Source organism: Euleptes europaea, chromosome 1, assembly GCF_029931775.1.
Source record: "Euleptes europaea isolate rEulEur1 chromosome 1, rEulEur1.hap1, whole genome shotgun sequence".
Lineage (NCBI taxonomy): Eukaryota > Metazoa > Chordata > Lepidosauria > Squamata > Sphaerodactylidae > Euleptes > Euleptes europaea.
In genome coordinates this window covers 131,575,992-131,602,349 of record NC_079312.1, presented here as the reverse complement: position 1 = coordinate 131,602,349, position 26,358 = coordinate 131,575,992, and the positions used below count along the sequence as shown (strand labels likewise).

Genomic DNA, 26,358 nt, shown 5'->3' with positions numbered 1-26,358 from the left:
GATATGATGCATGTATATCTAATATGATTTATTTCTGTCCAATTTATTCTTCTGTGCATTTTTATGTGTTGAAGTTTTTTTTTCTTATGGTGCTTTAGTAACAGAGGGTTGAGAGTGATCAGATCCACCCAGATGTATGAGTTATTAAGGTACCGTGTACCAAAATAGAACGACTCAGTTATGGAGATCCTGATTGTGAGTTCTTTGGGAGATTTGAAATTGGTTATGGGATTGGGAAAGAATGGGAAATCTATCCATAGCCATTCTTGGGTAGTCTGATTGCCCTTTTCATCCATCCCCAACTGGTTTCCCCCTATCAACCCCCCCCCCCCAAGCTGGATAGTAATAGCAGCAAGGAACAACCATAGGAAGAATCAATTAGCAGCAGCCAGTGATATGCAGGGACACTTGGCCTAATGTGGATGCATCCTGGGAGAGTGTTGCATGAAAAGGACCACTGTTACTGTGTATTATTTTTTTTGGGTGTCTTTTCTGGACTGATCTCTGGTTTGCATTAGGGAAAAGAGTTTTCTCTGGTGTCTCAGCCATCATAACTTGCTTCTATTATAAGAAATAACTTCTTCATAGACAGTAGGACATTTATTGAGGCTGTTGTAGTTAAGGGAGTACAGACACGCAAATGCTTTTTAAACATTCTACAAAAGGCATGATCAACCTGCTGGAAAGTGCAGAGACATCTTTTGCTGTGACAATGAAAAGCATTCCTCAGGTTCCCAAAACTACTATTCTAGGAGATAAGTTGTATTAAATGTTCTTGATGGCATGTAGTGTTCTGTGGAAGCTCCTGTTCATATTAATATGAGGGCCTTTTATATTGTCAGTGTGAACAAAGCTCTTACATTAATGAAATGTCTCAAATGTAAATATTTTCCTGAAGAAAACATTGCCCCATGCTGAAACCTGAATTTTATATCTTTACAACCTGCACTAAGTAGGTGTAAATATAGTAAAGTAATTAATACTTGAAAACACAGAGGGGTGCTTCCTGGATGGTTCTGAAGCATTTCCTATTCCAGTGGAAGCGGAAGAAAGCCAGGATTGGCCCTTTGCTTTGGGGAAGAGATGCTTTGGAGAAGGAAGCTCACCGTGTTCAGGAGCACTGCCTGGACTGTTTTGTAATTGAAGTGCATATAATAAATTTTAACTGCATCTTAGTGATTACTAGATTAGCACCAGCTTACGTTAACAGTAAAGACAAAAGCTAATGAATGTTGTTTGCTCCTGTAAGGAAGGGTTGAGCAGTCATGATGTGTATTTGTGTTGTATTATAAAGATATTCATCGGAGCTATGTAAATGTTTAAGATTAGGAGAAAATGCTCTCCCAGATATGGATAAGAAAACATAGAAATCAAAGCAGCTGTATTAATACAAACACTTATTTTGTCCAATCGAGTTTCTCAACTTATTGCTGAGTATATTTAAACCTAAAATGGGGAGCCTTTGTTGGATGTGAGGCCATGTTTAATAATTTACTTGAAAAATGTGAATCCAGCTTTTCTCAGTATAGTGAAGTTTGTTCAGTAAATAATGCATCATAATGCAGATGGGAAATGTTGACTATATAAATGAAGTGCTTTGAAATTCTTCAAATAACACTGAGTATTGCCAGAAAGTTTTGGTAATCTGCTGCTTCTCTCCATTACTCAACTGCTAGCTTGGATGCTGTGTTCTTGCCTTCAGAGACTGAAATTCTGTACTTGTCCATTTTGTTTTACTCTCTCTGGGTTTGTTGGGAGTTACCAATGCACGAGGAGCTATACTACTAATATAAAATGAACACAAGGTAACTTCCCCCAAACTCCTTCCAAATGGCTGGCTCCTTCTGGCAGTGCCCAGAAGCAGCCGCCTACAAGACACCTGCCAGGTTAAGGATCAAATTAGATGTGGGAGAATCTGTGTGAATTCGGTCATCTGTCTACCCATTCACGTAAAAAGGGGAGAATGGACAAGGACTATTAATAGAAAAAGCAACTCCTTTTAACAGAAAAAGCAACCCTTTCTCCCTGCCCCCCATCTCACAGTGCTTCATTGCTGCATATTTCTTCCTGCCTTCCTTACATTATGAAGCTCCCCTCACCTACAAGTTCTCCTGTCTATTAAAAATGGAACCTCAGGCTCTGAACATCTCTGTGGCTTCTAGTTTCCGTATGAAGTTCAGATTGCATTGTCCTGGTGATCCCATTAAATTCCCAGTAATTTTACTCTTCTTTTTTTTTTTGCATATTTTCCTCGCATTGTAAATATTTTCCTCCATGGCGTAAGTGTCTCAGAGATGCTTAACTCATGATAGTAGGAGTTCTGTGCCCAGAAACAAACATCCAGGTAGTAGAAACTAAAGGTCTTTGTTTGGAAAGGTGTGAAAATCTCCATCCACCTGCTTTCTCCAAGCTGATCACTGCCAAGTAGGAAAATGGCAGCTGCCTCTCAAAGCATTATTCCCCTTTCAGGTAAGGCATGTGAGCTAGGGCAACACTATTACAGTCCAAGAACATGGAAACTCTTATGCACATTTCCCATGAAACATGAAAGAGGCCTAGGGGTTGCTTTTGTGTGGAGCGTCTACCCAGGATCGAAACTTTTAAGGTCATCTGAACTGACATAAATGTAAAGCTAGGAAAAATGTTGGCTAGCTGCCTCAGGGATGTTTTTGTTTGTGCTGTGTTGCCATTCCATCCAGGATTCCCGCATAATGTCTTCCCCTCACCACTTCCCAGGGTATTATCTGAAGCATTTTTCTCCCTTTTGTTGTTCCCAATAAAGCGGTTATCTTTTCCTTGGAACCAGAATCTGTGATGTCTCTGTTGTGCTTGGTGCATTTTCATAACTTATGCACCTCTGTCTAAACAAGGATTCTGAGATGAAGAATGGGTTGTTGCAGGGTCTCCCTGTCTGTCCTCTGGCTGGAAACATGAAGATAAGTAGCAAATATCAAGAATTTGCCCCAACACCCTTATTCTCTTGGCTGTATCTGGCACAAGACTGATACCAAACCACACATGAGTTGTTGTAGGCCCAAAGGCCTAGATTTAATCCCTGGTATCTCCAGTTAAAGCACCTGGGATAGCAGTTGCTGGGAAAGACTTTTCTCTGCCTGAGAGCCTGGAGAGCCACGGCCATTCATAGTGGGCAAGACTGATCTAGATGGACCAACAGTTGGACTCAGTGTAGGATAACATGTGTTCTCTTTGGGCATGATGTGTTTGAAAGCTCTCTTGTTGCCAACCCTCACACAGAGCAAGAGAAGGATGCACTTCATGGTATTCTTTTCATAGCTAGTTCGTTCACATCTCCTGATAAAAGAGTGATAGGGTTCATCTGGACAAAGGCAGCCACAAAGTTACTGTCTAGTTTTATTTGTTATAAATGACTTCAACAATAATGTATTTTCTGATGCATTCATCTTCACCTCTAATCTCAAAGAAGATCCCTCTGTATCAGTAAAAAGTCATTTTGGGGGAAATTGTCCCTGAAAAATTAAGACGTGCATTCCAGAAAGGGTGTAATTCATAATAGATGTATTCAGAATTGGCTGCAAAGCAAAAAATACATGCCTACTTAAAAGCAGCCAAAGTGAGTAGAAGATTCAGATACCATTTTATGATATGGAAATGTGTGGATTTCTGTCTGCATCCATCCTAAAATTCTTAAGGAAGGTATCATGCCAGGATTATTCCCTAGTTAGCCAAGGAAGCATTAAACTTTGACCTGCTTTACCCTGGGCTAAAGTACTCTCATAAATCTTAAGCATGTGTTTCTTTTATTTCCTGTTGTGGGTACATTTCCATGCTGACTTCACTTATTCTCAACCAACAGTCAGAACTGCAGAGTTATACTATGGAGGACAAATGCATGGACATGGCTCCTTAAACATAGAATCATAGAGTTGGACCATCAGGGTCATCTAGTCCAACCCCCTGCACACTGCAGGAAATTCACAACTACCTCTCCCACACATCCCCAGTGACCCCTACTCTATGCCCAGAAGATGGCCAAGGTGCCCTTCCTCTCATGATCTGCCTAAGGTCATAGAATCAGCATTGCTGACATATGGCCATCTAGCCTCTGCTTAAAAGCCTCCAGGGAAGGAGCACTTACCACCTCCCGAGGAAGTCTGTTCCACTGAGGAGCCTCTCTAACTGTTAGAAAATTCTTCCTAATGTCTAGGCGGGACCTCTTTGGAGTTAATTTCAACCCGTTGGCTCTGGTCCAACTTTCTGGGGCAACAGAAAACAACTTGGCACCATCCTCTATATGATGGCCCTTCAAGTACTTGAAGATGGTTATCATATCCCCTCTCAGTCCTCTCCTCTTCAGTGGAGCATGAACTTTGCATGCAGAAGTTCCTAGGTCCAATTCAAGTAGTAGGTTTTATGAAAGACCTCCACATGAAACCCTACCAGTCAGAGCAGACAGTATGAATTTTGATAAGGACAGTTGTGTCTTCAAGTATTGTAGTACTGATTTTTGGAGAGAGGCTCCTATTTCAGGTGGTTGAGCAACACTGTTTGGAACTGTTGTGATAAACTAATACTAGGAAGCAACTGTGGTCCAACTGGGCAACTATATGCTATTTGGCTGCAGTAAGTAGTGTAGTCTAGCATGTATACATAAACTGGCCCAGCAGTTGTTTTTGTTCATCCCATTTCATTACCGCTTACCTCAGTGCAAGAATGGGCATTCTTTGTAGCAGCCCCTCAGCTATGAAATTGCATCCCTGAAGATATTGAGCAGATATTTCTTACCGTTGGAAAGGCCTGTAAAATATGGCTACTTCAGGCGGCCTTCTGCTGACACCAACGAAGGCGCTATATACGTGAATCATGATGGTTAGGTATTATGAGATTGGTGTGAGGGTGGTGTCTTCTGTCATGATCATGGGTAACGTTTAAATAATATTCTGTTTTTGAACTATTCTCTTATTCACTGCTGTGAGCATTTTGGAAAAGTGGAATGAAAATATGTTAAACATCTTTCTAGAGTCCCCACCCTATTTTAGGATGAATGAGTAGTCTGCCTTTACATTGTTTACAGGGCATGCTCAATTACTGATGCCGCTTACACTGCATGTTATCAAACCAATAGTCCACTAGGTGGAGCAGTAGCTGTTTGTCAGATGGTTCAATATGTAGGAATAGTCATGTTACACAACTGGAGACTAAATAAAATGGAGTAGAAAAATCAGCCTGTTAATACTGTCTGTCATACTTCCTGCATTCATGTAACTAGTCAGGATTAAGGAGAATGTCTTGGATGCGTATTAAGGTGTTTTCAAATGGTCGCCTTTTGGTACTGGGGCCCTGTTTAAACTAGAGGCTTATTATATGATGGCAACTTGTGAATTAAGAAGAAAAACATATTTGAGGAAATTAGAAGTAAACCACCTGGTTGGTTGTGAATTCTGCCTATAAATATCTAAATAAGCAGGATAACCCCAGCTCAGTCCTTCTCAGTGTCTCTTATATGTACAGGTTAGTAAAGTGAAGTTAGTAGTAATCTATTTCTTTGATTGCCTTTTATAGCACTGTTGGTTTAAATGGGAAAACTTTCTGGTGCCCTAAACAAAATGCTATCTGATTTAGCATATTTATTTTGCCTATTTAGTAAACAAAACTTTAAAAGTACCCCATGTTCATTTTATGTCCCAAGAGCAACAAATACTTAAACTGAAATATTTGATTAGCAAAAAATCAAGTGTGACTTAAAATGTTGTATATTCAAAGCTTTATATAGAAATCATTTTAGTGGGATAATATTTGTAAGTGAAGAAGAAGGTGGTTTTTATATGCTGACTTTCTCTACCACTTAAGAAAGAATCAAACCGGCTTACAATCACCTTCCCTTCCCCACAACAGACACCCTGTGAGGTAGGTGCGGCTGAGAGAGTGTGACTAGCCCAAGGCCACCGAGCTGGCTTCATGTGTAGGAGTGGGGAACCCAACCCGATTCACCAGATTAGCGTCCACTGGTCATGTGAAGGAGTGGGGAATCAAACCTGGTTCTCCAGATTAGAGACCACCGCTCTTAACCACTATACCACGCTGGCTGTATGTTTTACATCAGTGATACCCACTCTGTGACTGTTTAACATACCACCTATGGCTCTTCTGAGCGCCCTTTCACAATATGGTAGCCACCCCATGTTCCAGGAAAGTGAGCAAGTCCACTCTCAGGTAGAGCTTGTATTTGGCAGGTGATTCCTACCATAAAACAGCTGCCACTTCAGGGATTTAAGGACGGGTAAGCTGTGAGCTTCTTGAGCTGTAGGCCTTGTGCTAGGGCTGGAAATAAAGCAACCACCCTATCCAGTAACCGTCTCCCCCCCCTACACACTGCACATTTATCTCAGCACCCAGGTGGCTGCTAGGAGGAAAACAACCAGGCCATAGAAGAGAGAGCAAAAACACTGCAACCATAGCAGTCACACAGGAAAACAGCAAGATGGCCATGGTGGGGCTGTGGTGGTGGTGGTTTTACTCCCCTTCTCTGCAAACGGCTTGCTCTCCTCCAGTTGCCTTAGCAGTTTCACTCTCTCACCTAAACTGCTGTGCCTCATGCCAAGTAGAGAGAAAAAAGGCAACGAGGGAAGTCCTTCACTTTCCCTCCAGATACATAAAAGCTGGCAACGGATCAGCATTGGGGAGAGCCAACCCTACATGCTCAGAATTATAGTGCAATCCTGAAGGGGAGGGGGAAGGCCTCTGGAGGCGGTATGATCCCTGTGCTGGCGTAAGTGCCACTTGCGCCATCCACATGGACACTTACCCCGGCACTGGCCACTTACTCTGGCGCCAGGGAGCACCACAGCAGCATGAGGCACAGGCGCCAGTGCAGCCTCAGCAGCAGCGCCACTCCGGCGCAGGAGCTCATGTCGGCACCAAAGAGGGCCTTCCTGGGGGCTTCCCTAAGCCATTTCACCCTTGGAATGCCCATTTTTGCTGGTGCTAAATTATGCCAGCAAAGATGGTGGTGTAGGCCTTTGGAACTCTAGGAGCAATTCCATGGGGCTTCAGGGGAAATTATATTTTTGGCTGAGCCATGACAGGAGGTCACTGGGGCACCTGTTTCACTGTTGCTCTCTGCAGCATCACTTCTATTACTTGTTAGTTCTGTGTTTGTGATTATGCTATCACCATATGAGAGGAGATATAAAAATAAGAATTCTAGCTTTGATTTCGATTTGATCTGCACAGCCAGTCAGGTAAACTCATTTCTTATTTGGGTTATTATATGTAATTGTGGTCCCCCCCATTTATAAATCAATAAAACACAATGTACTCTCTCATGTAATTTCTAGGGGTAATCACCCTAAAAACATTACAACTTTGAAACTGCCACCCTTGCCTAATACTATATAGGTAATGGCATCTGTTCACTGTTAATTTTACGAAACTATGAAACAGAAACTTTTCTGTAGAAATAATGCACCGGAAAAATTTCCATTTTGTGGGAAATCTTACATCATACATCTCTGAGAACCTCTCCCCTTCACAATATTCAGTGTTAGGAGTGCATGTTACTGGTTATGGAATATTTAGGCATTTTTGAGGGGTCAAGGTGGGCAGGAGTCCACCAGTAGCTACCCTTCTGTTAATGACAAGGATGCAAGACAGACCCTTGTGCTCCCCCATTGTTCACTGTTGCAGTGGGCTTTAGTGAGTGTGTTGTCTCAGTTGGGCAGCTTGGATTGCTTCCTGGATGGCAAGGCAGATGAATGACACCAAAGCCTGCTTAGAACAAAGAGGCGTTCACATGCTGTCAGAAAGTCAGAAATAGATGTAAGTGGACATTGGTTCTGTTGCTGGTGTCAACTCTCTTTTCGAATAAGCTAACTTTATCTTTTTCAGTTGGCAGACTGGAAGAGAGGGAAGCGGAACTAAAGAAGGAATACAATGCTCTTCATTCAAGACATACAGAGGTAGGTAATGAAATATTTTTTCGAGCTGTTCCCAGAACTGTGGTCTTGTAGGCAGTTGTGCTTAAGGGGCAGTTTGCTGCCTTCTTCTGTATCAGTTCTTTGACCTGGGTTTTTGGAAGTCTGTTGCACATTGTTCAAGACTTTGTTAAATGGATGGATTGGAGTGGAACAAAATTGTATATTGGCAGAATATTGATCCTATTCCTGCATTTGCCCAGGTAATTAGGATTCAGTGATGGGAAGGGGTCACTTCCCAGGGATGACTGCGAGGCCGAAGTAAGGAGTGCTTAATTTCTCCCATACCCTGTGGATGCCCCTCCGGTACCTGTCTTGCTCCTTGAGGAAACTTTAAATCTTTCCGTGGGAGCACTTCAAATGGAGAATTGAGTGGGAGGATTAAATAAACTCAGCTGATTCTCATGAATAATACCCTCCCCCGATTTAGTATCTCAGGGGATCACTAGGTTGGACTCTGTTTAATCTATAATATCTAATAGTAACTTTAAAAATGTAATAGTGACAAAGGCCATTCCTGTTTGTTGCTACTATTGGATGTATCTGCATCAGTTACCAGGCTCAATTTAAGGTACTGGCTATCGCATACAAAGCCTTTCATGGCCATGGCCTTTCATTACCTGCGGAAATGCCTCTCCCCCATGCCCTCTAGTTATTCAAGAGAGCTTTTCTATGCAGGCAATAGTATTGCACTGTATAAAATTATTAATGGGCAACTCATTCCTGAGGTTTGCGGCAGCCAGGGATGGCGTAGCTGAGGTGCCGCCATGGCATTTCCAAAGAGGTTCCCTGGTCGCCAAAAGGATTAAAAAAAGCCTTTTTAAATGTTAAAGTTTTAAAAAGGGACATTTCCCCCCATACAGAACAGTGAGGCTGCGCCAGGAAAAACCTGGCACAGCAGCACTGCTTTAGAGGGGGCATTCCCGGGCTGGAAGGGATTAGGAGGCAGCCTACCAGCAGCCCCACCCCCCGGAACGCCACAGGAACACCTTCCAGGATGCGAGCACTTGCACCAGCAGGACGCCAGTAGGAGGCTGAGTCGGCATCCATGGGCAGCACTGCCGCACCAGTCCTTGGGCACCGCCACAAGTGGTACTACACCAGCGTCCATGCCACTTTGCATGTCGCAAGAGGCACGGACGCCGGCATAGGGGGCTGGTTGCCTCCTAAGCCCATTTGGCCCCCAGGCTCAGGAATGAGCTCAAAGTTACTTAGGCAAGTGATTAGGGACTGTGGTCCATGATAGTATGTATAGCTTGCTGTAAGCAGGAACCTGCTATGTAATCTTGCATCATTTAATGTGTCATGTTAATATTCTTTGCTTCAGTTCCGTTTTTAGATTTCTGGTTGGCTCTATAACACTAATCCTATGGCATTGGTTTTTTTAATGTCCCATCCTATTGATCATATTGAATCACTCTGTGTAATCTGCCTTGAGTCCCAGTGAGAACGGTGCACTATAAATAACGTAAATAAATAAACGGAGTTTGACTTTGTACCAGTGGTATTCTTTGGATTGAGAAAATGTGGAGCGAAGCCTTGAAAAATGTTTGTTCATTGTCAAACTTCTGTTGGGTCAGATTGTTTCATCTGATTATTTGCTTGAAATAGAGTGACATTTCAGTGTTCATATCAGCCATTCTGTTTCAAGCTTCCCAGAAAAGAGCCTAATAATGAGCAGTCAGGCTTTCTAGGGCATGCTGAGAGCTAATGAGGGATTTTTCTACAGACCTAAGTTGTATTTAGGAATTAATGCCAATATCCTTATTTGTTTAAGCCTGCCGGTATTTATGAACTGCATATTTGATGCAACAAATGGGTCATTTGTGTTATGATCAGGTTGGTGTGTACTTTGTACTTAAGAAAAAACTCAGGCATAAAGATGTGTTAGGTTGGGGGCAGAATGAAGCACGGGAGAGAATAGAAAAATATAATTCATTGAAACAACTTTTTAATTTGATGCCACTTTTACATTTGAAAATGTGTGTTGTTCAGAAGAGTTATTAAGTCAGTTTCCTTATTTCTCACACTTTTTATATCTTTTATTTCTCAGTCTTTGTCTCCATTCTCTTTTTTCCCTCTCGCCCCCTATTTACTTTTTTTTGGGAATGGTAGTGTTTTATGTGTAACTTTGTTTAAACTTTGATGTGAAACTTTTTTTTTGTTATAAGTTGCACCTGCATAACCATATGAAAAACTAAGTAAAGTTGTCCTTTTGTCCTTGAGATTTTAAGAAACAAAAATATTCTTCAAAAGTAGTACTGTCACTTTCATTACTGCTTAAGTCATGATGTTAGGGAAATCCTTAGCCACAGAAGAAGCTGTATAAGCAAAATATGTTCATTATTGTCAACGCCAACCTGCCTATTTTTCCTAGCTCTTTTAAATATTCACTCCTAAATAACTGATACGTTTGGTAGCCTGCTGACCAATCTTGAAAGATAATCCTGCCGCAAGGCAAGGCACTGAAGCTTTCCTTCTGGATCCAACCCTAGGAGTCTAAGGGTTGGATCCAGACTAAATACTCCATTCAAGGTACTTCTGCAAGTGGAGCAGAAATGCCTTTCGTCTCCCACTGAAGCCCACAGAATTCCCCGATATGCTGCTCCTGGGGGATAGGGGACCCTCCAGAGCAGTATGAGATACAAATAAAGGGTCTGCAGAAGGAGAGGGAGTTGGTGGAAATTACCCCCACCCATTCTGTTAGCAGAAAATTGAGTCTGTATCCAACCCTATAGATTATAAGGGGAGTAGGTCTGGTTCTGAGTGGCTGAATGAGCCCAGCCAGATCAGTGGCCTCTTGAACTTGCATTCATAGGGAGGTTGGGAAGATTGCTTGAAACTGCCCTATGCTGAGTCAGCTGGTCTATATAGCCCAATACTGTCTAGTCTGACTGGCAACATTTCTTTGGAGCCTCAGGCAGAGGTCTTTCACATCACCTGCTGACTGTTTTACCTGAAGAAGTCAGGAATTGAAGCCTGGACTAGGGATGTGCACCAATTTTTTTCAGTGTTTTGTGGATTCGGGTTTAATATACCTATTTTTTTTTAAATCTGAAAAAAGCCAAATCCCCATACCGATGTGCATTTCCCTCCAGCTTTGTTCGAATGTCCAATGTTATCCTATAGCGAATCTTTCCAGAGCTCTGGAGGGCTGTTTTTCAAGATAGATGCACCAAATTTTCAGTGGAGCTGCAGGTGCCTCTCCTTATGAGAACCCCCACATTTAATGAAGATTGGTCAGGGGGCTCCCAAATAGACTCCCAAATGGAGGAAAACTAAAAAGGCAAAAGTCCCCCGTGCAAGCACCGGGTCATTCCTGACCCATGGGGTGATGTCACATCCCGACGTTTACTAGGCAGACTTTGTTCATGGGGCGGTTTGCCAGTGCCTTCCCCAGTCATCTTCCCTTTACCCCCAGCAAGCTGGGTACTCATTTTACCGACCTCGGAAGGATGGAAGGCTGAGTCAACCTTGAGCTGGCTACCTGAAGCCAACTTCCATTGGGATTGAACTCAGGTCGTGAGCAGAGCTTGGACTGCAGTACTTCAATTTACCGCTCTGCGCCACGGGGTGCCTATAAAATTGGACCCCCTGACCCAAACTTAACCAAACCTTAAGCAGAGGCTCTCATAAGGAGAGGCACCTGCAGCTACGATGAAAATGTGGTGCCTCTGCTTCAAAAACCACACACCCCAGCATCACAAAGACTCCCCAAAGAGTGCAATGTTGCCAAAAAATTTCCTACCATTGCGAGAATGGTGGGGAAATTTGCCTGATCTAAAATCGCTTGATTGCAACAGGGTAGAGAGAGATTGTTGCAGATATTCCCTCAAGTGGCATTCTCTTCCATTTCTGAGTTCTACATACCTTGAGAGCAGCTCTTAGAGGGGCTGCAAAGGGAGAAAGTCATTCTTTGTACATGTTTGTTCGTGGTCCATTGGCTTTTTTTCCAGAGTACAAAATCTGTTAAGGCTTTCCAATATTTGTCAGATGAAAATGAGTACTATAGTGTGGAGGCGGCAAGGAAACAGATACCTTGGGGGCTCCAGTAATGTGTTGTTGCATCTGAGGATAATGAAATGCGAATATTTGCAAGCTTTGTTCCTGCTGTGCAGAAAGTACACACTTTCCACACTTTAGAAAATCTGTCACTATAAGATTCCAGTAGAATTTCCTTGTGGCTGTGCCTGAGTTGAATTTTTGCATATGTGTGTGATCAAAAGCATTCCAGTATCTAACATGATGGTGTCCATGGATGTTTCTTTGAATGAAAACACCTTGATTTATGAACAAACAACCTGAATTTTTAAAATTAATGTTGCCAATACATTCTTAAGTGCTACCAACCAGATGTTGTTTGGAGCCTCTGTCCCAGTTTGGTCTGTGTAAAACCTACCCATCTTTGAAAAGTCTTTCTTGCCCTTGCCAAATGTTTACCTGAATAATTGAGTGATCCTCTGTTGGCATGTGTGAGGGAGAGAGAAAAGTAGGCCATGTTTTCATGGATAAATTTCATTCGTGGAGTACAGTGACTGAACCCTTAGCACAGAAAGACAGCCATAAATCCATTAAGCATTATTAGCTCTGTAGCTGCTTTTCTAGAAAGTTTCAGCTGAATCACAACATTATACCCTGTTGTGCAGTTTCAAGTTAGTTAAACAGAAATACTTCAGGAGATTCTCAAACCTGTAGCTGAAAAAGGCTATTGTGATTATGCCCTTACTCTTCCTTGTTCCTGCTGGCCTTATTTGGGAGGACTTTGGTTTTGAGAACTCCTCTCAAATATGCATCTTCTCTGCCTGAAGCCCCCCCCCCACATCCAGAGATCTCCTTCATATTATTCCACCTGCCTCAAACCCCACAAAATTCAGTTTGTTTCTGTTGTTGCTAACCCCTGGAACAAGAGCTGCCCTTATTGTTCCAACTCATATGGTGCCTTGGAATTGTATCTCTGAACCCTGAGGATCTACGTTTGCTTGTTTTCCCTCAGTCCTGCTTCACATGTTTTACCCTTTGTTACCTTTCTTGGATTAATTGCTTGGAATACTTCCTGGATTTCTGGTTGGTACCCTTGCCAAGTGACCCGTCCTGGGACTTCTAACCTTTGGGTTGGTGTTGGTCTGAGGTACCCCTAGATCTTCAGACCCCAGAACCTTATAAGCCCCCGCAGATGACATCACTACACAGAAAGGTAACATCTTTCTCTTCTCTCTGTACCATCCCCTTCTATTTCATCTCCCTCAAATCCTTCATTCTTTGGGATTCACATTGCACAGTATGGATAAATATTGTGCAAGAGCTGGAATTGAGGACAGCTGTACTTGGGCTCTTTAATACTGTCATTTATTGCTGAATCCCTGAATATTATTTTGACTGTCCTTTGATTTTTCTCAATAAACTTTCTCTGCTAAATGCCAGGCTTTGTCTTCATTCCAGTTTTTGCATTGGAACCCCATCATTTTGTCAAATGAGTGTGGTAGTCCAACTCTCAGTTTCTGGGCACATTCCTTTCTAAAAACAAGAACAAAACCTGTGCAGTACCTTTTATTAGGACCAAGGTTAAGACCTTGAGTGGTATTACCCTGTGGTAATTACTCATTTACCCAGGTCTGCCTTCATTCTGTTGACAATTCCCTCTCTTGGCTGAAGTAGAAAAAGTTGTGCAGCTGTACTAATCCATGCAGAATCTATAAACAAAGAACAAAATCTGTGTAATACCTTTTATTAGAACCAACCAAATTGACACAAAATATTGTGTAAGCTTTTGAGCTTACTAGAACTGTTCATCAGGTTGGATATAACAATTTAAAGAATATAGCCAGGGCATATATTAAAGCCCAAGTCATCAGTCTCTGCCAAGAGAGGACTGAAAGATGGGAAATGGAAGAGAGGATTATTTCTTACATGTGGCTATTTTGTGTGACAAAGTCCAGTTTGGGAAGTTGGGCTCATTCTCACAAGGCATCTGTCCAACTGATACTGGTACAATCCATGCAGAGTGACAGTGATGAAGAAATTGTGCATAATGCTGATGCAAATTCTGGTTATTGTTCAACTGATAGGTTGGTCATAAAAGGAATGAATAAACTCACACATGAACACATGAAGCTGCCTTATACTGAATCAGACCCTTGGTCCATCAAAGTCAGTATTGTCTACTCAGACCGGCAGAGGCTCTCCAGGGTCTCAGGCAGGGGTCTTTCACATCACCTACCTGCCTAGTCCCTTTAACTGGAGACGCCGGGGATTGAACCTGGGACCTTCTGCATTCCAAGCAGAGGCTCTGCCACTGAGCCACAGCCCCTCCCCACCTTTTGCTTTGTAAATCTTTTCAGCCCAAGCGTAAGAACTGAAAGCAATACCTACCATTAAAGTTGAGTTGTCGGGAATCTGTTGAAGGTGTGTGGAGGAAACCCAGAGAGAGATGGGAAAACTGGCTGACTCAAGGCCATGGCAGTAGCACACTGGAAGAGAGTTGCTTATCACTTCCCCATGTGCAGTTCCTTGTTTATTTTGTTTAGTTTGGCCTTGTTTGTGGTTGTTCTTTCTGATTATTATTTTTGTAATAAACCTATTTTATAGTCCTTAATGGGCAGAATTGTTGTGATCCTACGTATTTCCCCTTAAAAGGTAAAGGTAGCCTCCTGTGCAAGCATCGGGTCATTACTGACCCATGTGGTGGCGTCACATCACAACGTTTATTAGGCAGACTTTGTTTTCAGGGTGGTTTGCCAGTGCCTTCCCCGGTCGTCTTCCCTTTACCCCCAGCAAGCTGAGTACTCATTTTAATGACCTCGGAAGGAGGGACGGCTGAGTCAACCTTGAGCCGGCTACCAGAAACCAACTTCCATCGGGATCGAACTCTGGTTGTGAGCAGAGCTTTGACTGCAGTACTGCAGCTTACCGCTCTGCACCACGGGGCGCCTTAGTATACAAAAAAATAAAATAAAGCGGATATTGGCCAATCAAATTCTGTTTATTTGAGTTGCATAAAACTAATGACATTGGAAAAATGTTTTGCTTACATATTCATTTAGCAGTTATTGTTGAAGAGAAACATAGTTTATTTGGTTACATTTGGACACTAATAATATAGAACAATCTTCTGTTGTGGTTTAGAGTTTAAATTGCCCCAAGGGCTGGAAAAACAATCTTTTGGCATATTGAATGCTCACAGTGTGATCTGCTGTGATGTCCTGCTATAAGTAGGTTAAACCTAGGAATGTGTGTGTATAGATAGATAGATAGATAGATAGATATAGATTTATTTATTTATTTAAAACATTTTTGTGCCTTTCCACTCTATTTAGGTTCCCCGAGGTGACAAACATTAAAACATTAAGAAATGTTTAAAATGCAAATACATATAAAACTTAAAACAAATAAAACACATCAATGCAAAAAAACACAAGGACAGGGAGGAGGGTTAATAAGAGTTAGTGAGAGAATGTGAAAAAAGGTTCACCTGCTGGCAGAAGACAAAGATGGAGGGAGACAGATGAACCTTCCTGGGGAGAAAGTTCCAAATGTTTTATGCCATGTCAAAAAAGCCCCTTTCTTGGGGTGCCACCCATCTTGCCTCAGATGGCAGAGGCACTTACAGAGTGGTCATATTGTTGATGCATTTGTCAGAGTTTCCTCTTTTTGGTTCAGCTGCTAAGGGAATTGTATCAAAATGCCAACTATTGAAAGAGTTGGTTTTTAATAATATGCCATACTATCTTCCATACTTGATGATGTTCAGCCAAATAAGAGCTTAGAAAATGTTTCAGTTCTTAAGACTCTTCTGTCTCTATGCCGTTTTAAGGAAATGGCTGGCAACCGTGTCAAAGTATCAGAGTTCTTTAGACATGCAATTTTTTGAATGCTCCTTCGTGCCCTGCATCAAGGCTGGAAATGTGAAGAACCTCATACACTTAGGGCAAGAGTCAGGTCTTTAGAATACAACTTCTAAGAACACTGACAAATAAAATATTAACAAGACAAGTGGGAACCTGCAAGAAATTGCTGGGTGCATCTCATTTCCCCTCCCCCACTATTTCCTCTTTCCCCCAAAAGCCCTCATAATCCTCTCCCTTTTTCCTGCTTTCTTCTCTCTTTCCCACCCAACAGCAAACTTACGTTTTTCTGTCCCCCACCTCTTCAGTCCCCCCCAACCCTGAGCAGCCTCTACCTAGGAAAACTATGGCATGGTTGGGTGATGCCAGCAGCTGGTGAGGCCCAGTTGCATGGTAGGACTTATGAGGGGCAGTTCACATTCTCCTGTACTCCCTCCTCACATTATTTCTCCCCTCCCTCCTCCTGGCAACCTCCATATCCTCTCCTCTTTAACTGTCTCATTCTTTAGCCATTCATCAACCTCCCTTTTATCCGCCTCCCATTTTCAGTTATATTTATTGTTTATTTACTTCATTTATACCCTGCTTTTCTCCACAGTGGGAACCAAGCTAGCTTACGTCATTCTCCTCTCCTCCTTTTTATCCTTACAACACTCCTGTGAGGTAGGTTAGGCTGAAAGTATGTGACTGGCACAACATCACCTAGTGAACGTCCATGGCAGACTGGTGATTTGAACCTGGGTCTCCCAGACCCTACTCTGAAGCTCTGACTGCTACACCGCACTGGCTTTCATAAGGTGGCTGCTGTTCATCAGTAGCAAGTAGCCAGGCCTAGGTGAGTCATACAAGCCAGGCGGTATCAAGTCACCCAGTAGTTGCTGCCAGGCCTGGCCCAGCTAAGTCTTCCTTCAAAGGTCAGAACAGCCCTGGAAGGGCCCTGCCGCCTCCCCCGCCTTTTACTTACAGAAACCAAGCCTAAAATGCTGTGGTTGCCTAGCAACAGCTACTGAGGGAATATGTTTCTTAGCGCTACAGGTGCTCTTTTATCATTTTCGGTTTTTTAAACCCCCCAATGTATTTTTTTTTTAAAGATTTCACCTTTTTCTGCAACCCTGGGACATTTTTCAGATTTGTAGAAAGATTTGCCTTGCCTGTTAGACAGCTTCAATCACTGGCTTTAAGTATCCTCAGAATTGGCTAATTTGGCCAATTTACAAATCGAGACCTGCAAAACACTTGCGGGGAGGGTGCCTCCCATACTCCCACCTTTGCTTCTTTCCCTCTCCCCCTACTCAAACTATCTTCCACCTCCTCTTTCTCCTCCCTTCCCCTCATATATCAGTCTTCCCCTCTCTTTTTCTTCCCTCCCCTCACAATCTCACCCCTTCTCTTTCTCTCCCCCCTTCTTCCTCAATCTCCCCCTCCTTTTTATCACTATTCCCCCATCTTTCTTCTCCTCCCTCCCCTCCTTACCTTGACCTCCACTTCAACTGCTGCATGAGTGGCAGGGCTTCCAGCCACCGCTCTTCCAGCCACCCAGCAGCTATCAGGGCTTTTTGGAGTTGCTGTGTTGGTTGGGCAGGTAAGTAATCTGTGCATGCACAATAATGGTATTTTGGAGAGGGGTTAAACTCCTCAGTGTGTGATCTGCCCACACTTGAGAAATAGATTTATGGATGATGATTTTTGAGCCCTGTTGCCAGTCACTCCTCCCTAATACCCAGTTCCCCTCTATCTGAGAAAAGACTGTTTCACCAAAACCACATGTTGCTGCCATCTGGTAAAAAAGCTCCATGGGGAAGTGAAGTGCCTGGTTGTCTTATAGAGTCCAATAAAGACAACTAGGAGGAGGTTAAAAGCAACAGTTCTTTATTTAGCTAAACACAGACCTGGGGGGAAATAACCCACAAATAAGATGCAGAGTTACTCACCAGAGAAACAAAGGAAGCTTAGTATCATTTATGCATTCGCATGGGGCAGGCCCATGGCTGCTGACAAGCAGATTGATACACAAAAGCACCAATGCACATTAGGTGTCTACTCCACTCTAATTAGCATAGCCTATAGATATTGCCCGAAGGCGTCTCTAAGCAAGTGATCTTGGAAGTAGGTCTTGTGATCTTGGAAGTAGAGAACACATTCCTAAGGATGAAGGTAATTCAGAGCTCTCTACTGGTGAAAGGCCGTACCAGGCACAGAGAGCATGATTTGTTGGTACATGGCTCCCGGATGCCAACTTCCCCAAAGCTTCCATGTGTGTGCATATGAGAACATAGTATTTTATACCAGCCCTTATATCTGTGCATTACAGAAGGAGGGTATCATATCTAGGAAGGAGATGGCCCAAAGATACCCAATGAGCTGGGCCATCTCCTTCCCAACAAACAGAATGGACTGTGAATGGTTTCCCTCAAAGTTTTAATGTTGGATTTCCACATGACCTGGTGAAAGGACGAGCCCTCCCATTTGCTGCGGCAATTAAGCCATGAGATAGCTGGTCACCAGGTTTTCATATCAATAAAAAGCTATCCCACAGCTGTCATTCTTTGTCATGTTCTTGGCCATCACTGGAGGAGTTAGGAAGGGGCTGAATCCTGGTGTTCATTGCACCGGCAATGGGGTATTTTAGATATCTGGTAAATGTTTTTAGTATGCTAATGTGGTTGTGCTTTCACTTCTTTTTTGCCTTTGTAGATTTTAACTCATTTTTTTTACTTACCAATTCATGCAGAACTTATTCCAACCCACCTACCATTCTTCCTCTTCTTTGTATACAAATAAACTTATTTTCTTTTGCTTGGAATGTGGCTGCTGTGTTTCTACTAAACTGACTGCACATGCCCCGAAAACCCCCTAGCTACCTCAAGGATAGAAGGAAAGGGTTACATTTCCATCTCCCTAGGATTTTTTTCTTAGCTGACTTTAGCTCAAAAGGGCTGCTGAAGAGGGTCAGCAAAGAGGTGAATCAGCAAAGAGGTGTAGCTGTGGAAATCTTTCTATCTAAATCTGGTTTCTGGTTCCAGTGATTCCCTACCCCCTGTTCTTTGGGGATTCCCAGCATTCTTTGTCCGTACACCCCAGCTAACCCCACCTTAGGTCATGACAAATGTGCCATCCCACATGTGCCACCTTTCATGGAATTTGGGTGAACAAGGCGTACCTATTTGCCTTTTGTAGCGTTGTGTAGGTCAGATGTGTCAAATGTAAGGTCCATGGGCTGGTTCCGACCCCTTGAGAGCTCTTATCCAGCCCCTGAGGCAGCTACTTTCCCCCATTCTCGATCTGGGTTGGCAAGCCATGGGCCAGCCCGACCAAGTGACATTTATGTCCTATCCGGCCCTCGTACCAATTGAGTTCGACACCCCTGGTGTAGATGATTTAATTGATCTGAATTTCTTACTATTTTTGCGTCTAAACCTAGTATCCTGGTTCTAATTAAGAAGTAGCTGTATGTATATTAATTAATGTAAAAGTGTACATTCTGTGGGCTAAAAATAACTGGTAATAAAACTTGAGAGAGCCCTTTCCAGTATCCAGAACTGGCTTGGAAACAATCTAATGTGTCCAGTCGCATGACACACAAAAGTCTGTAGATTTTGGGCAATATGGCAGTCAGTTGCCTCGGTAAATTCACTGGGAATATACCGGTAATTAACTCGCGTAACTCTGTCATCTTGTCCCACATTGCTTTAAAGTGCAGAAAGGGATGACATTTGTTTCTGTCATTGGTATCAAGTGATAGTAAGGCTGATTCATGTGTACCCTTATGCTGACGTGCCCTCTGTAGGTAGAAAATAACACCTGTCTATCACAATATTAAGTGTATCTCTGTCTTGGCTCTCTATGAATCCTCTGTCCATTGCCATTTTACAATCTCAGTGGGTTCAAGGAGATCCCAGGCACAAATTCCCAAAGTTATAATACTGGGTCAGAAATTAATGTATATCTGTGGTGAGCATTGCAGGGTTAAGAATGCAAACAATTAACAGTGCAAATGGGTTTAGACACAATGCACACTCTGCATAAGATTGCGCGGTTAGGGACGCCTTTATTTTCTACCAGGTACAGAAATGATTACAGACAAAGTTGGAGCCACCTCTACTCCTTGGGTGCCTGCAGTGTATGTGGGAAAACTCAACTTTGCAATGATTGTCCCAGTGTTGCATTACTTTTCTCCTGCTTTAAGTATCGATTTTGTTTAGTTTTGAGTTTAGAATAGAAATTTATGCCTCCAATATCACAATAATTTATTTAATATGTACTGTATGTATGCATGCATACTGTGGCTTCTATCTGAGGCAAACACAGATAGCTTTGTTGTTAAAACATTTATGCTAATGAGATTATATAGATGGTGGTGGGTAGATATTTAGTCGAACATGCAAGTATATGTATAGCAGCAATTTTAGCATGTTGGAATAATGGTATGGTAGCAACCTCAGTTTGATGTATTATATCTGATGTTTTTTTTCAGTTTTTGTAGTTTTTACAGAATTTCCTCATGTATTTGTATAAGTTTTGTATTTTATATATTTTCTGTATTCTTTTTTCTTTGTATCTTTAATTATGTACCAAAAATAAAATCTATTTAAAAAGCACTTCTGCTAATGAACATGCAACAGAAGAAACTACATAGTTTTGGTTTATCTATACTCCCCTTACCCCAAGCAGCAGTGAATGAAATATTTTAGTTGGATCAAACTACAAAATCATAATGCAGAACTACTTTACAACAAACTAAAATATTTCATTTTAGAAGTATGAACTGTATTATAAAAAAACTGTAATTCCCCCGTTAAGTCCAGATATTACTTTGAGAGTTGAAGGGCTATTTAAATGTTGATTCTTCTTTGCTCGGTTTTCAGACATTTATCAAATACTTATATTTTAGATTAAATTATTTCAGAAATTATTCTAAAATGTGCTTAATACTAAAGCTTGCATGAAAATAATTTTAGTTTCCAGTGCCATATGTAGCCAAAATACAGATGTAACTAAAACAAGGGATTGGTGTCAGGTTCTCTGTGTGCACAAGTTCACGGTGAAAATATGTATTGTGTATTTCTCATCTTACTGTGGAATCTGTCTTCCACTCTGTCACTGAATGCTTGCTGGTTCTGTTGATTGCAGATGGGTGACAAACTATTTGTGTGTTTTTTACTGTGCTGTTTGTGTTTGGGGGTCATTCATTGAGATTAACTGTTAGTGCTCATGCTGGTTTAATGACTTGAAGTCATGAAGACCATCTCAATGTAAATGATCAGCGATTTGGCTCCAAAGACCAGTTGTTAAGTGGTTGTGTTCTATATATTGAGGGTGAAAAATCAGTTTAACATTGGAACACTGCGCAAATATTTAATGGTAAAAAAATATATACTTTACCAGTTTACTTCAAGAAATAACTTCAGCTCGTTACTCCTAAAACTGAGTGCTACAAGTACCTAATTATTTTATTGTGCAGGGGGAGGAGAAAAAGCATACGTTTCTTCCCTAGTCTGGTGAAACAGATACAGAGCAGTTTTAAAAATTAAGTCTTAGCTTTATATTTTTCTGTTTGATAACAGATGATTCATAATTACATGGAGCACTTGGAAAGAGCCAAGCTTCACCAACTGACCGGGGGTGATCAACTAGAGCCCGTCATGCACAGTAGAATTAGGTAAGCCTTATTGACCTTTGACTGGCCTTAATCAGTTTGTTTTGTATCTTTGAGGCTTTGCGTGGTGTTGTCTGGAGTGATGCCCGGCTAAATCCGTGCTGTCTTCAGTGATGCCTGGCTAAACCCAAACAACTTTATGTATGGGTGGAATCTATGAGGAGACCAGTGTAAAAGTGTGGGGCGGGTGTGTGTGTGTAAACCGTTATTATGCTGTTGAGACAATGGGAGGCCTGGCTGCAATTATCCACTGTGCTTTGAGTTTAAGCATCTTTTCTTACAGCTCTGGTCAGGCAGGTTCCCCCCCCCCTTTGTCTCTTAAACCAGCACAAAAGCAGCAATGAAAGGATCCCCCTCTAAAGGACTTGACATAATTGAATTACATTTGCATGATTTGTACTTTTGTCCACATGTTCCTGAGACGGCTTCTCTAAGACAGCTTTGTCACTACGTTATGTGGATGCCAGATCTTCCCATCCAATGAACCGGAGCTGAGCTACAAAGCCTCGCATTGGTGGGGAGGGGAAAAGCGGCTCTCCAGCTTGCTTATGTCTGTAGGTTGCTGCATAGATGCTCGGGAGAAGAGAAGCCGCTCTGTGGTGGCTTTTTTTCCTCGTTAGGTGGGGGAGGAGAACGAGGTGATGTCATTGGCTTTGGAGCTGCTGCGGAAGAGATTGGAAAGCTGCTGCCGATGGCATTGTTTTTGTGGCAGCGGCTGAATGACAGACTCTCACTACAAAGATACTCCCTTGTCCCCTGTGTAGCCTTGGTTCCTGCATTTCACCATGCCAGCGCAGCGCCATGAGTCCTGGATGCATGCTGCTATTTGTGTTTGGCTTCGTTGGCGGGGCGGTGGTCATTAATTCAGCTATTTTAGTGTCTCTTTCTGTTTTGCTGCTTGTGCACTTTTCTATATCCACTGGCGTGCCAGCTCTGACGCAGAACTTACCAAGGATTCTCAGGTACTCGGGCTGCTGAACCTCTGCCGGCTGAATTCTTTGTTCTTTGGTTCCCCTTATTTCTCTCTTCTTGGGAGAGGAGGTAGTAGGATAGTGATTTCTTCAGCGCTGATTCCAAATTCTTATTTAAACTTGGCATTCATAGGCTGCGTGAATCCTAGGACTGTCCGTTGAAAACGTAAAATGCCATTTTCTTTGTGCTTTCTTTTGAGGCTGCAACAAAGTCAGTTATGTTCTGGAGAACAGGATTAGCCCTTTCATTACCGTACCTTGTAAATTGCATAAAATGCTATGTGAAAACATTGTGGACAAAGCTTTGCATTCACTGTATTGTCAGGTGCTTGACTAATACTGGGCAGCCTGGCTGCTACTGTGGTAGCAGAGGCCTTTCATTTATTCAGTCTGTCTTTTTTTTTTAAACTCCAGAGAATTCTGCAGAATTTGATACTGAATAACCTTTCAAAGGAAAAATGTTATAATTGCGCCTTTGCGGGGGGGTGGGTCTTAATGTAAATTAATTGCTGGGATACAAAGTCATTTTGAGTATTATAATGGGAAAAAGATGAATTTAAACACCTCAGCTAAACTAAAGCTCTTTTCATTCCATTTGTATGCCATTTGTTTTCACTGTAAGAGGACAGCAGCAGAACTGTGGTTAGAACTGTAATATGGCTTTCTGAGAACTTCTAATGTTTTAAAACTGTAAAACTTGACAGTTGATGTGTTGGTCAATTAACCATTGCATAATATATTAAGGCAGAGTTTGCATATGTTCTTTAAACGGAGTGCCACTTTTATAATTTGTAAAGTATTCTTAGAATTAATTTCTTCATAGTGAATTATGTAATTGGGAGCATCTGAGTAGGCCATTTTAAATTTTAGTCCCGTGGTGAGTAAAGATTAAACAAGTTGTATATCCTCAAAAGTTTGTTTAATGAGCTAAGTAAGCATATTCGCTGACTGTCCTACCTCAAAGACCAGTTTCTTAACTCAATTTTGGAATGGGGAGGAGCTACAGTATGGGATTTTCATGTGGGTCCTTAGTTTCTCTTACTACCCAGGGGCTCTGAGAAGTGGGCCAAAGTAATAGAAAAACTAAATCTAATTCGATATACTTTAGTGATGGAGGAAAATGCAAAAATTTAAAACATAAAGTCATGTAACTTCCCTATGAGTTAACATCTATTCACTTAAAAAAAAACCCCAATGATTTATAAGGATCCTTACTGCCTACTAGTAAACTTTTAATACTTGGAAGTTAAAAAAAAAAATTAAGGGTCCTATGGATAACATGCAAGTAATGCTTGTTTTAAAGGGTTTATATTAAGTAGGGTCAGAGAAATTAAGTTCATACAAGTTTCTCTACAGTACAAAGAATTTGGCTGCAGAGCTCTATAGCTGTAGCATTTTAGTAGTGCACAATTAACCTTCTCTTAGCTTTGGTGGTTTAATAATGTGTGACCTTGCATTTAATCAGTGGTGTATTTTCAGCTGTGGCATTTCCAGACTCAATGATACTTTTAGCTAGGTGTTTTTGTTCATGCAGATATATTAAAAAATTACTAATATGTGGGGGAGATTAAAGCTAACACGCTACTTAATCTAGAGGTCTTTCTAGTCAAAGTAGCTCTTGTATAGGGAATGTGTAATTATTTACTCACTTGCTGAGTGTGATCCAGATATTGTTCTTTCCCGACTCCCTTTTTCCAGGGGAAAGATTATCTTTTTTCTCAAATGGTAGCATTGAGCTGCTGGGAAAATGTATTGACTCATTGCTCTCCCCCACCATGCCACTTTTGCCCCCAAACACTACTGTTGTGGCAACGGTTGTCTGGTTCACGATTATCCTGCCATGAGTACTTACCTGGGGTGAGGCCTCCAGCATCATTTTTAATGGCTTTACATCCCCCAGCCTATACTTTGCTTGATCTACATGATTTCACTTTCTTTATCTTGTGATTTCAAGTGTCTTCCCCCTCTCCTTTGTGGAGGCTGTGCTAAGTCTTCTCCATTATGTATGTGTGTTTTCAAACATATTCCTTGATGGCAAGGGTACCTCCACTCATTGTCATTACATGGTGAACTAGGGTTGTTTCTGTATGGTGATGATTCCCTGTTCCGATATGATTGATGCTCTGAATGCCTGATGTTCACAGCAACAGCAGTGATTACACATGGAGTTTTACTTAGTGCTTTCCTCTCCCACCTGCCATCCCCCTTGACACCGGTGGACACTTCGCCATCGCAAAATTATTGCTAGTTGGGATATCTCTGTTAAAGTACTGTAAAAATATCTTGTTGGTGGAGGGGGAGGGGTAATGATGCCAGATATGGACAGGGAGGTGTGGAAATCTATTTTCCAAAATCCAAACCAGGTTTGCGGAAAACCACAGTGGAGCTGGGGAAAGCCCAGAAAGTTGATGGATGCAACACTATATTGTGAGAAAGCAAAATTAAATATAGGGCAATTGGGGAGGGGGTGCAAAGCAAGAGCAGTGTGTGCAGAACTGACCTAGGATGTGAGGCCGCTGACCCTAATGCATTGGGTCCAGTGCAATCTCATATATGTTACTAGTCAAGAAACCTTTAATAGCCTGCCTATTTATTCCATACAGTTTAAATCAGGGTTGTCAACTCATTTGTTTTGAGGGCCAGATATGACATAAATATCAATTGGTTGGGCCAGGCCATGAGTATTTAAAGCCGGGTACCGGAGATTAAAACTTTATAGAAGACATAGGCAAAGTCAATTAGTGATGTTATTTTTTACTTTATTTTTTTACTTAAAACAATAACACTCTTACAGTATTTTCTTTTATTTAACAGTCTTTGGTAATTGACACCTCGGGACTGGGGGAAGTGGCTGTCTCAGCTTGTAGGCCCTTAGTGGGCTGTCCAGCCCAGACCGGGACTGTGGGTGTGGCTGCCTTGGGTGGCTCACGGGCCAGATTAGAGCCCTCAAGGGGTTGAATGCGCCCCCCGGGCCTTATGTTTTGACACTCATGGTTTAAATCATTTGTAGCCCATCAACAGCCTAAAAAAAAGAACCCATTCACATATTTCTGTTTGCCTTCTCATATTTCTGTTTATACACTCCACCGCTGTATAAAAGAGGAAGCAGGGGTGGTGCTTCAACACTTGCATATTAGAAATCTTTTTGGTTTTAGGATTGATCCCTTGATCAGAAATAGTGGCCAGGACCCCACCACTTCACTTAGTAAAGTTTGAAGCTGACAGTGGACATTGTCATAATGCAAACAGTTATAAACTTCAAAAGGAGTAAGCTTGATCAGTTTAAACCAGTGATGTAGGTTTTCTGGAAAAACAGGAATTGGAAAATTGTATAATCTTATTTAGTATTTTTATTTTTATTTGTTTATTGAACAAAGCTTTAAAAGTACCCCATATTAATTTTATGTCTTAGTAGCAACAAAAATTGAATTAAAATATTTAATTAGGGAAAAAATAATGTGTAACCGATGTTGTATTCAAAGCTTTATATGGAAATTATGTGAGAAAAGGGAAGGGAAGAGCCACATATAGATTGTATTACCTTGCATTATTCAACTTGAAGACAAAACGAAAAAACTGTTAACACAGTAATTTTAGCACACCCAGTGAACTATGTATGATATGTGCTATGGACGTAGTTACCTACTCATCTATTTCAACAGGATTAAACTTTGTTCCATGAAGGTCACTGGGGCACCTGAATTTCCCTTTCACTCTCCATAACATCACTTATACTACTACTTAGTTCCATATCAGGTTGGTGATTACGCTGTCCCATCATGTGAGAGGAGACGCATTAATTTTAGCTTTGGTTTTGATTTAACCTGCAAAGTCCGGTGAACTCATAATTTAATTTTTAAATTTTGGATTATTATATGTAATTGTCCCCATTCACCCCCCTCCTGGTTTACATATCAATGAAACATACATGTACTCTC

At 41.8% G+C, this 26,358-nt stretch overlaps 1 protein-coding gene across 3 annotated transcripts in view; it reads left to right on the top strand.

The window, feature by feature from the left end:
* Window positions 1–26,358, top strand: part of SPAG9 (sperm associated antigen 9) — a 92,891-nt gene that overhangs the window by 10,087 nt on the left and 56,446 nt on the right. For 2 of the 3 annotated variants that reach the window (XM_056865684.1, XM_056865676.1), the window contains exons 3-4: window positions 7,867–7,937; window positions 21,358–21,452. In XM_056865684.1, coding sequence (XP_056721662.1) covers window positions 7,867–7,937; window positions 21,358–21,452 — 166 coding nt within the window. Of the gene's footprint in view, window positions 1–7,866; window positions 7,938–21,357; window positions 21,453–22,082; window positions 22,412–26,358 lie in introns of those variants that run through there. The other variant, XM_056865693.1, reaches the window with a different exon arrangement.